This window comes from Cicer arietinum, chromosome 5, assembly GCF_000331145.2.
Source record: "Cicer arietinum cultivar CDC Frontier isolate Library 1 chromosome 5, Cicar.CDCFrontier_v2.0, whole genome shotgun sequence".
Taxonomy (NCBI): domain Eukaryota; kingdom Viridiplantae; phylum Streptophyta; class Magnoliopsida; order Fabales; family Fabaceae; genus Cicer; species Cicer arietinum.
Genome location: NC_021164.2, coordinates 1,255,599 through 1,267,201, shown reverse-complemented (window position 1 = coordinate 1,267,201; position 11,603 = coordinate 1,255,599). Strand labels below are relative to the sequence as shown.

The 11,603-nt window shown below is 32.2% G+C and overlaps 2 protein-coding genes across 3 annotated transcripts in view; one reads left to right on the top strand and one right to left on the bottom strand.

Moving 5' to 3' along the window:
• Positions 1 to 19: 19 nt before the first annotated feature.
• LOC140920268 (uncharacterized) lies at positions 20 to 4,461 on the bottom strand. The gene is made up of 5 exons (XM_073368277.1): positions 4,456 to 4,461; positions 2,612 to 2,708; positions 2,231 to 2,258; positions 298 to 1,498; positions 20 to 217 (listed from the first exon to the last, which is right to left on the bottom strand). The coding sequence occupies exons 1-5, from the start codon at positions 4,459 to 4,461 to the stop codon at positions 20 to 22; spliced, it is 1,530 nt and encodes a 509-aa protein (XP_073224378.1).
• Positions 4,462 to 5,788: 1,327 nt separating this feature from the next.
• Positions 5,789 to 11,603, top strand: part of LOC101498072 (uncharacterized) — an 8,097-nt gene continuing 2,282 nt past the window's right edge. Inside the window, exons 1-8 of one of the 2 annotated variants that reach the window (XM_004499664.4) lie at positions 5,789 to 6,035; positions 6,790 to 6,928; positions 8,098 to 8,242; positions 8,335 to 8,462; positions 8,924 to 8,995; positions 10,065 to 10,188; positions 10,287 to 10,393; positions 10,657 to 10,698. In XM_004499664.4, coding sequence (XP_004499721.1) covers positions 5,935 to 6,035; positions 6,790 to 6,928; positions 8,098 to 8,242; positions 8,335 to 8,462; positions 8,924 to 8,995; positions 10,065 to 10,188; positions 10,287 to 10,393; positions 10,657 to 10,698 — 858 coding nt within the window. In that variant the 5' untranslated portion in view covers positions 5,789 to 5,934. Of the gene's footprint in view, positions 6,036 to 6,528; positions 6,657 to 6,789; positions 6,929 to 8,097; positions 8,243 to 8,334; positions 8,463 to 8,923; positions 8,996 to 10,064; positions 10,189 to 10,286; positions 10,394 to 10,656; positions 10,699 to 11,603 lie in introns of those variants that run through there. The other variant, XM_027335060.2, reaches the window with a different exon arrangement.

The window sequence follows — 11,603 nt, the reverse complement described above, 5'->3', positions numbered from 1 at the left end:
TTGTATCAATTTTAAAACATTAAGGTTCATCTAAAGACATTGCCTCTACGGGTTCCGTAGGTGGATTTTGGGTAACACGTGACAACCGGCCTAATAAATACCCCCAGTGTTGTAGACGGCCTGTGTATGCTATTGCCCAAGAAGTTGCTTCATTGGTACGATATTGCTTCCAACCTGGTGCAATGTCTGGCATTGGAAATCCATCTTTCATCTTTAACTGCAAAAATTAAATAAATTAACAAAATATAAGACAAAATTATCAGAATAAAATTTAAAAAAGTATAAGAAAATAATTACCGGAACCCAGTGATTTCCATTAACAAAACCAATACAACAAATGCGATCATTTTTTGTCGATCCGGAATGTGAACCCCTCATAGGAAAGAAAGTCATTGAAAATGTCAGACCGAACGTGACAAGAATAATATTATATGTTGTCGCTATCACGTAACCCATATCAGGCATGGACAACCATTTATCCATGGGTTGAACACCTAAGCCGGATATCATCAACGAATCTCTTACTTCTTTAATGCGTCCTGTGAACAATCTATCATATGGAGTTACATGAGAAACAATCTCTTGATCCAATCTCTTGCGGACCAAAGACCAACACTCTTCACCGAAACCAAGCAATAATGCAATAGCGCGAAAACCACAATTTCCATCAGCTGCCACGTCAAATATGTCATCAATGTATGGCTGAATAATATCAGGAAATTGTGTCAATAACAAATTTTTTGAAGAATGAGATGACTGAGAGGGGTGTTTCTTTGATTGAGAGGCTTGTCTCTTCTTTGATTGAGAGGGTTGGGAACCAATATCTTCACCATATGTTGCATTAACATGCTCAAAGTAAGAAGGGTCTCGATATACATCATATCCATCTGGCTTCATACCCTTACTCTTCTTCACTCTTCCTTTGGTTTTGACTTTTTCAGGTGGTGGACATATTGAACTTGTACTTGGAAAAGCAAGTTCACGCACTTTACTCTTCAACACTCGTTTCCCAATAACATCAAGTGATCGAAAGCGTTTCCATAAGGCATTCATCTCAGTAGACATATCCAACTCTGATCCATCTTCTGTGTCTTGAGTGAGTTCACATTCCATGCTTAATTTTCTCCATTGAATATGCACAGAATCTAGAGGAATTGGTTCACCCATTAATTTATATTGTCCCAATTCACAAGCACAAGGTAATCCGTATGTCCTTCTCAGAGAACACCCACATATAGATTTGTCAGTACCCACCCACTCAACTTTGTCGTATTCTTCAGCAATACGTCTTTGAGCTTCTGTTGATACAAATGTATTCAATCTCTGATAAAATGGATTTCTGTGCTCATGCTCTTCATCATAAAAACTTTTTTGAAACGAGGCTCTGATTCTTTTATGTTGTAACCTTATCATGTTGTTCATAGCCTCCCAACATTTACACAAATCACTCATGCTATTTTCTAACATTAACTTCAGTTTCCAGTGAGCCGACTCAACCCTGTAAAATTCAACAATATATAATAAAATTATATTAAATACCTGTTAGTCGTTGTGTTCCCCAAATGCATCACTTTATTTGTCCATGCTTCAACAAATCTTTCCTTATGTGGAGTCAACCAAGTTTCTTTGACATAATCAACAAACACTTTAGTATCAACACATGATTGTTCAAACATATGCAAGCGCATCATATACTCTTTTTCATTACTACAATACATAATGTCTTTCCACATATTCAATATTGACTCTTGTCTATCCTTTAAGACATATTGCTTGCATTTTGCTCCAACATTTTTTTCGATATGAAATCGACAAAGTAAATTAACAGCATGTGGAAACACAATGCCAACTGCATTCATTAACGCAAGATCTCTGTCTGTCACAATTACTTGAGGGAATTTATTTTGTGTAACAAACAAATCTTTTAGTCTCTCTAATGCCCAACAAAAGTTTTCTTCCCTCTCACATTCCAAATAAGCAAACCCAACTACAAATGTTTTCTCTGTTGATGTCATACCAACAATTTCAAGTAATGGCATTCTGTATTTATTGGTTTTGTAGGTACTGTCCATAATCAACACAATCGGAAACAAATTCAACAACTTCACTGAATCTGGATGCGCCCAAAAAATATCTCTCATAACATCGGAGTCTTCACGCTTTCTATTCCAGCACACATATTTTGCATCTTCAATTAACTTGAATAAATGTTGCATCTCTGTTCTATTACCTCTCACGCGCAATCGAATGATACTTCTCTGTTTATATATTTGTGAGATCTTAGTAACATTACTCTTATCTCGGTCTTGCAATGAGAGTAATATGTGTCTCGGTGCAACATTATATTTTGTTAATTCATGAACATGCTTTCTATCTTCTTCATTTAAGCGCCCAACATATGCATGCCCCTCCAAAGTATCAGGTAATTCATGGTTGTGAATTCCACAAATTACTTTAACTATCCATCCTGAACCATCTTTTAATGGTTTTGATCTAAGCTTGAAAGGACAATCACATTTTTTTGTTGAACTTCGAATAGAACTAGCAGCACACTTGTATTTTCCCCCTTTGTCACAACCTAATATTAATTTATTTCTCCGTCCTTTCTCACCCGTCTCTATATCTGATCTTCTGATAATAACGGTAACTTTATTTTTTATACCAATTTCTTTTGCCCATTTCACAACAGTATCCCTTGAATCAAATATCTGAAATAAAATAATTATAATTAATCACAAAAATATATTTGTATAATATTAATATTAAATATATTTATTCATACCTGATCTGTGTCAAAAATATTTGTAGTATCGACGCATGTTTTGTCCATTAATAGTAGTGGATTATCCATATCTGTTAACATTTAAAAAAAATTAAAAAAAATTAAAAAACTTAAAAAAAAATTAAAAAAATATGGTCTGTACCGGAAAACTCAGAAATGAAGTTTTCCGGAACCTACTACTGTACCGGAATACTTGCCAACCAAGATTTCCGGTACACAAAATTTCTCTTCTGTACCGGAAAAGTCAGTTTAAACATTTCCGGTACTATACTCTGTACCGGAAAACTCAGTTTTAACATTTCCGGTACATTACTCTGTACCGGAAATCTTGTTTCAAGTATTCCGGTAGTTACCGGAAAACTGCCACTTACCGGAAATCTGTTTTACGGCTGGGTTTGTGACAAAATGGTGAAAAAAATATTTACATTTCCGGTATAATAGTCATTTACAAAATGGTGAAAAAAATTGAGGGTAGTTTTGTCATTTTCGAATTTTTTTGGGGGTACAAGGCAAAGTGTGGGGGTACAAGGGAAATTTTTCTTAGTAGAGCTGTCAAAAAAGCCCCCAACTACTAGGCCCCCTTAATTTTTTTTCTATTAAACCCTTAATATTAGGCCCCCTATCAAAATATTTTTTTTTAAATCTCGGCCCATTATTTCATGGGGTTAAGAGAGGACGCTCAGGGAAAAAATTATTTTGATAGGGGGCCTAATATTAAGGGTTTAATAGAAAAAAAATTAAGGGGCCTAGTAGTTGGGAGCTTTTTTGACAGCTCTAGCTGGGGCCAATAATTAGGGGGTTTGTCAAATTGACAGCTCTACTCATTAGTAAAACAAAGGTTGAAAGGGCCGAGAAGAGCTTGCGTAATCTCGACGACGAGAATGTCAAACAGAGGATTCCTTCAAATCAAAGTGACTCACAAGTGCAACCTACTTTTAGAGAAGAAAAGATAGATACATCATTATATATATGTGAGGTAAGGTAATTTCTTCTTTCTTTCTTTTGATTAATTAATTTTTAGAAAATTGAATATTGACATTGTTTGATTGAATAATTTGTAATTTGGTTGAATAACTTGTAGGAATTTGAAGAACATAAAAGCCAAGCAAATACCAATACTGGAAAATTTGAACTTGATTCTTATTTAGATGAGAAAAGGATGCCTCCATCAGTTGGTTTTATTTTTTGTGATAGAATACTATCTTTAGTTTCTTTATTTTGTAGAATATAACAATGACAATTATACAAATTAAAAATGATCTAAGTGGACAATCATCCAACACTTTAGAAAATGTGAATATTGCTCAAAAATCTAAAAAAAGGTATTTCAGAGTCACATTAAAACTATTTAACACTCTATTTGAATCTGTTTTGAGTTTGGATTATGTTAATATAAATCTAAATTCATTTGTGTTATGCTAGATAATATCTCTACGTTGTTTTGGACCATTTGAACTTATTTTAATTTTGTGTTGTTTGGATAATGTGTTTTGAAAGTTTTGAATTGAGTTTGTGTTTTATTTTATTGTGTATTTTTAATGATCTATGATATCTCCATTATGAAGATAAGTGTTGAAAATACACAATAAAATACCATATTTCAGTTGCAGTTGCCTTCTTGAGTTGAATACACTCATTCAAATTGATTTATACTTAATGTATAAAAAGCATACCATCATTTTTTTAGATGACCATGAAAGAAAAATTTCAAATTAAAAGAGTCGCAAAGAAATTAAAAAAACAATAGGCTTAATTGCAGTTTTAGTCCCTATATTCTTACTAATTCTCAAAATTAGTCCATCTATTCTTAAAGTTGTCAATTTTGGTCCATCCTTTTGATTTTTTAACTAAAAATTGATGATGTGGTATGCTTCAAACAACGTGACATATGATACGATGATTTAAAATGATTAACACCTATGAAATTGGAATAAAACACCGTAAAAACTTATATTTCAACTTCAATTTTTAAATTTAATTAATGACATATGAATAATTAATGCATTTAAATAGTTCTATATCATAAAATTGTATGCCACATTATTAAAATATACTAAATCGTTATTTTTTTAGTTTAAATATCTAAGGGAGGGACCAAAACTATTGACTTTTAAAATAAATAGACCAATTACGTGAATTGATAATAATAGAGGAATCAAAACTACAAATATGCCAAAATAATATTATAAAAAATGCGTGGGTTACCTGTCTAGCCTACAACCAGCTTGGGCTCTGGTAGTAATTTATCAGAATTTTCTATCGAGCACCCCCATAGCTCTACCACCCCAAAACACATGAAAGAATAATTTTACCCTTTTAATCATTTATAATAAGTTTTAAAATGGATAGTTTCAGATGTTTCAAATTTTCAAAATAAGTATTACATTTCGAAAATTTGGAAAGTTTCGAAAGTTTCCAAATATGGAAAATTTCAAAAAAATTCTACTTCGAAAGCTTTGAATTGTTCGAAAGTTTTGAAAATTCTGGAATTTTCTATTTTGGAAGTTTCAAATTATTTGAAAGTTTCGAAAATTCTGGAAATTACCATTTATTGATTTTCAAATATTTTGGAAATTTTATGATTCAGAACTTTGAAATTTTCGAGGGCCACTTACTTTTGATGATATTGAAAGTTTTTTTAGGTTAAAGTAATTTTTCTAAAGTTTCGAAAGAAATTAAAAAAGTTGAAAGTTTTAAAAATAACTAAAAGGATAAAATTGTATTTTTATGTTGATCGAGAGAGACAGGTTTAAATATAGGGATACCGAGTATAATCCTCAATTTATCAATTTATATTAAAACAAAATTTTTTGGTTCGGTCTGAAGAAACCCAAAATCCATTAAGGTCGACCCTGAATTGGTCCGGTTGCCTATCTTGAGATATCTAATATAGATGAAGGTGAAAAGTGACTTCGGTTGGTAGTTAGGTTTAATGAAGGAAGAGAACGTAAGGGAAAATATAATTGAAAAGAAAAAAAAAAAAAACTGAAAAGAGAGGAAATGGGAACAACTATAACTGAAATTTACATTTAAAAATTATAAAAATGTAACTGAATTATTATTAAAATTTAAAAAATTTATTTTGAAACTTGTATTTTGTCTTTTTGAAAACTCAATTATTTTTTCAATTAATTGAGTGAAAGTACTTCCCTATGAAAAGAGAGAGTGTTTGGTCGTTGGTGAAGAGAAGCAAATATTTGTTTGGTAGAAACACGCAACAGTCACTTCTCTTCTCTACTACTCACAATACGAGGTTGGTTGGTTTCTGTCTTTCTTTTAACAACAATCTTATTATTATTATTATTGTTGTTATTATTATTCATGTTCGTGTTGGTGGTAGAAATTAGAATGAATGAAATTTTCAATTTCAAATAAATATTATTATATAATAATATAATGCTTCATTTCATTCACTATTTGCAATTCACACGGTCTTGTTTCCATGGTTGAGACATTTAGGTTTTTAAACTGATTTAATTCACACAATTGACCTAAATTCTTTGAAATTAGCGATATTTTGTCTTATGTGGAAATCACGGAAATCGAACCAGGACCTTAACAATGAATAATTGACTTAACCCCTATAGATCCTGGGTTCCATTTTCCCTGAAGGCAAAATCTCACTAATTTTCATTGGTGGAAAAGGGGGCGAGAAGATCGCAAGTAGTGTGCTCGGTGGGGCCGGAACGTTACAAAATAAGAATTCACTATTTTGCCACATTTTTTCACTTTTTAAGTGTAGTTTGAAATTGTTGGTATGATATGAAAAAATTTGAGATCTTTGTTTCGTACTTATAGTTCAGATGGTAGTGTAGAAACATTTGATATGTTGAGATACAGACTCCAACCTGGGATAGGGATATTTGATTTATGTGTAAGTTTCGCCTCTAGGCTCTTTAGAAGGAAAAGAAACAGAGATCTCTCGTCCTGACTCAATATAATTACACTTGCAATTTAATTACATTTCATACATTCTAAGTTATAATTTCAATATTGCTGCTGTTTAGGAAAAATTTGATGGAAAAACATGGGAACTTGACAAAGGACTTTGAGAAAAAAATCACTCGTGTTTTGTTTTGTGGACCTCATTTCCCAGCTTCTCATCAATATACAACAGAATATTTGCAGAATCATTCATTTATTAAGGTACATCTTTATTAGAGGCAATAGATATTGTAACTTTTGTTCAGCATCTCTTTTAATTTTGATATTTTCTGTTTTTTTTCTTCATATGTTGATGTTTTAAGCTGTGTGGGAAAAGAAAGATGAATTAATAACCATCAATAGTATTTTAACCGTCTCTTGCATTTTAGGCCATGTTTGGATAAATAACTTAATTAAGCGCGTTTAGTGTAAGTGCTTATTTATAAGCTATTTTGATGAAAAAAGATAAAATAAAAATCAAACTTTGTTCATATAAGCTATAAGTGGTTTTCATAAGCTGTCATGGAGAGCATATGGAAATAAGCTGAAAATACTTTATGGACATGTCATAAACTGTTTCCACTATGCTCTCCCAAACAATCTCACAAGTGTTTATACTTTTAGATAAGCTCAAATAAGTCAATCAAACAGGTAGTCTAGTTGGGTTACTTGAGATGGGATCATCCTCTCAATTGATAGGTTATTTCAGGCCTAAAAATAGCAGAAATTTGGTGAATAAAACATTGCTTTGTTACTAAAAAATGGCTTCCTATTTGACTTGTAGTAAAATAGATCAACCCCATTTCGCAGAACTACAAAGTAAGGAAGATGGGTTTCTTGAACCAGAGGCAGTTTAATTCCCTATTTGACATTGTATTTGAATGCAAATGAAAGTTGGTTAACAAGTTACCTTACGAATTAATTGCATTTTTTAGGTGCTTTTCTTTGGACTGCTTTATGACCACACCATTAATTTAAGAGTATTTGTAATGGTTATATTAAAATGAGTGAGATGCCAATCTGAGTCGGACAATCACTAAAATCAGTGCATGTTATTTTTACACTATATATTTTATGAGAAACGCTTCATATTACGAAACAAAAACTAGTGAATTATGTGGCAAATACTTGGAGGCAGTATTATACAACCAATACTGCCTTTGTTCCGTCAAATCTGGATATTACATTGCTCAAGCGTGAGACACGCCAGGTTTCGTATGTTTCGTGATGGTTCGAATTCATACTATATAGCGTAGCTCCTATTTTATATATACTTGTAACTCTTGTCATTGTCAATGCAATAACTTGCCTTATATCACTTTTGTATTTCAATGAGAAAAATTTCCAATTAATTTTAGTTTATACAAGTAAGTTGTCTATTGCATTTGTAGGTTGATGTTCTTCCTTTGGAAGAAGTTCCCAAGGCTATTTCCAACTACCATGTTTGCATCGTGAAAATGATGAGGCTAGATTCGAATATAATTTCCCGTGCAGTTCAGATGCAGCTTATTATGCAGTATGGTGTTGGGCTGGAAGGTAACGTGATTATTGTCGGTTGAGGTTTATATGTGGATTTCAGAAAGCTTCATTATTTTCCTCTTTGATCAATTATTAATCTTCCCTCCTAGGTATTGACATTGATGCTGCAACAAAACACGGAATCAAAGTTGCTAGAATTCCCAGTGATGTTACCGGAAATGCAGCTTCGTGTGCTGAAATGGCCATATATCTCATGTTGGGTCTTCTTCGAAAGCAAGTATAGTACCTTCAATTTAGAAATAAAAAATGTTCCTTTATTCTTTCTAAATGAGGTGACACGATGAAAATAACTACTTTTCGACATTTTTAATGACAAATATTTGATCATAGAAAACAAAATGAAAGCAAGGCGGAATTTGTGTAACTAAAAGTGTAAACAGAAAACGTTTTCTCAAGCTTGGGTATGGGAAACCTATAATTGTATTGGTGTTGTTAGCTTTCATCTAATCTTCGTTAATCATAGTGAATTTTCTTGTAGATTAAATTACACCAAGCTCTGCATCTTTTCTCTTCTCTCCATTACCCTTTTGTGCCCTTGGCTACAACAAATCTACCATGCTGCAATTTTTTGTGCTTGAGTTTCAACTTGCTTAGTCTTGTGCTATGCGAATTTTTACATCCAAATAGTTGCGTTGAACCTTGTTTTTAATTTTCGAAAAAACAAATTTGTCTGTGCAGAATGAGTTGCAGATTTCCATACAACAAAGGAAGCTTGGAGATCCTATTACTGATACTTTATTTGGGAAAACTGTGAGTATATTGATTCTGTTAAAAAACAAATAATATTCTGCATCCCTTGGAAATTAGATGCGTGAGGATAGTTGCATAGATTGATTAAAATGGATCTCAACATAATCTAGCTAAATAAAATCAATATTTCGACCTTTCAAGGAAGGTGGTGCCCGATGGACTTAAAAATATTATGGATAAAATGTATTATATATAGATAGATAGCTTTTATTTTTCTAGGATTTCTCATTTCATGAAAATTGATTGAAAAAGGTTTTGTTTTGTTAAATAAATTTGTGTGAAACAAGTTATAGTAGCAATGTACTATTCAAAAGAGGCCCTGCTGTGCTTGGAGAGGCTCCAAAATTCAAGATCTAAGCTTTGCTTTAACATATAATTTAAGATGTAACTCGTTCCTAGAACTCTCCTCGGAGCATTGCTTGAATTTTGGTTTTGATAATTCAATAATTATCTTTAATAAAACAAGTAATGAGGGATGCTACACATGAGTAGAGGGTGATACAATTATGGTTACTGATGTAAATAAGCTGAGTTAAGACCGAACATTATAAGGTATGAGTGTGACTCGATTCCACATTTAAAGCCTGAACTTAGCCTGACCTCTTTACTTTATATAGACATTTTTATTTTTACTAGTCTAACCTTATGTGAAAACTTACATAAAAACCTATTTTGTAATGAGGCCTTTAAAAAGGACATGTCCTTCTGTGTATAAGTTTATAGGCACAAATCTTTTAATAGGTCAATGAGTATACGATATTAACAGTCTCATATAATAACAAAATTATAAGAGATATATTATTTATATTTACTTAAGCAGGTTGACTTGTTAGGTATAAAATGTATTTTCGCTGGCTTAATGTCTGGTTTTTTTAGCCTAGCTTTGATGTAGGCTAAGCCATAGGCTCCTCGAGGGGTTTAACATGTTCCCGTTCCTAGTTTAGGTGAACAGTCACTGATAAAGGAACCATGAAAGATACATATTGTCTCTTTTTACAACTGTTTCTCTCGTGGTGTAACTTTTACATGTGCTAGTATTTGCAAAAACTAATTTTTCATGATAATGTAGATATTCATTTTGGGCTTCGGGAACATTGGAATGGATCTAGCACGGCGATTGAAACCATTTGGTGTAAAAGTTATCGCTACAAAGCGGAGTTGGGCTTCGTATGAACAACACACTAATGAATTAAGTAGAAATATTTTCCTTCCTTATTGCTGTGGATTGTTACTTTTTAATAAGATGGTTTGTTCTTCTACTTCATAATGTGTTCTATATTATTTGTTGAAGATGACGTCGATGATCTTGTTGATGTGAAGGGTAGTCATGAAGATATATACGACTTTGCAAGGAAAGCTGACATTGTTGTTTGCTGCTTAACCTTAAACAATGAAACGGTTGAACCTTTACCAATCTTTTTTCATTATTTGTTTTTACTTCTTAGTGAAGTTCCATGCTTATATTTCTAATACTTCTAGCTAGTTGGTTGTATATTTGTTTTTTCATTAAAATCAGCTTGTGCTTGCTTGAAAGCTGCAATCACATGTAATTCTGTATTATTATTTTTTTTTTTTGGATTTTGATTGCTTTATGAATTAAGCATAGTATGCTGAAAATTTTGGTAAGCATACTTATTTACTTGGATATGATGATTTTTCAGGCTGGTATTATAAACAATAACTTCATATCTTCTATGAAAAAGGTATGTTTACCATCCGAGATGAACTCCTCAAATTTGCTTATTTCACATTTTGCGGCAGATAAGCTCATAATGTATTTATAGGATTCTAGGAACTGTGTCCATGTTTTTTTTAAAACAAAAAAATTATGGTGAAGGTGAAATTATTTGAACCATGTTCCTTGAAGTTATAATGTCAAGTTATTACCACTAAGCTGATAACTTGGGGGTAGGATAGGAACTGTGTCAATGTCATTATATATAAGGTTCATTTTGTGTGTTAGGAACACTACAGAAATAGAGAGAAGAATGAAGTGATTTTATTGTTTTATTTTTAACCTTGGATATGTTTACTTAATGTGAAGATGCTAAAATCAAAGTGATAGCTTCTTACCTTTACATCCCCTATTTATTTCTCTAACCAAGACAAATTCTAATATGGACCATGGTTCACCATGGACTATACTTTAAAAATGTTTAAAACTCCAACGACTATAGACGTCGTCTCTTAGAAGTTAGAAGTAGACGTTAGTGGTGATCTTCTTTTCCATGACTAAGATAGTGATTTAAATGATACTGATTCGATAAAAATAAGAGAAAATAAATATGTTTTTCGTATTGAATCGACATCAATCAAATCACTGTCTTATGCATAAAGACGATAAGGGTCATGAACTATTACTTCTAAAGAGTATTGTCGACTGTCGTTAAAATTTTCGGTGATTTTTATATATTGGTCCACAGGGACCACTTATGATGGTAGTCCATCGCAGAACTCACCTCTAACCAATTCCCTTTAACTTAACTAACTTCTCTAATTGTCCCTAACTAATATCTCCTCCAACTGTATTCTACATTAGACACCATTGGGAAATATTTTCAAATTCACACCATTGAATAATAGTTATTTTATATAGGCTTAAAAATAG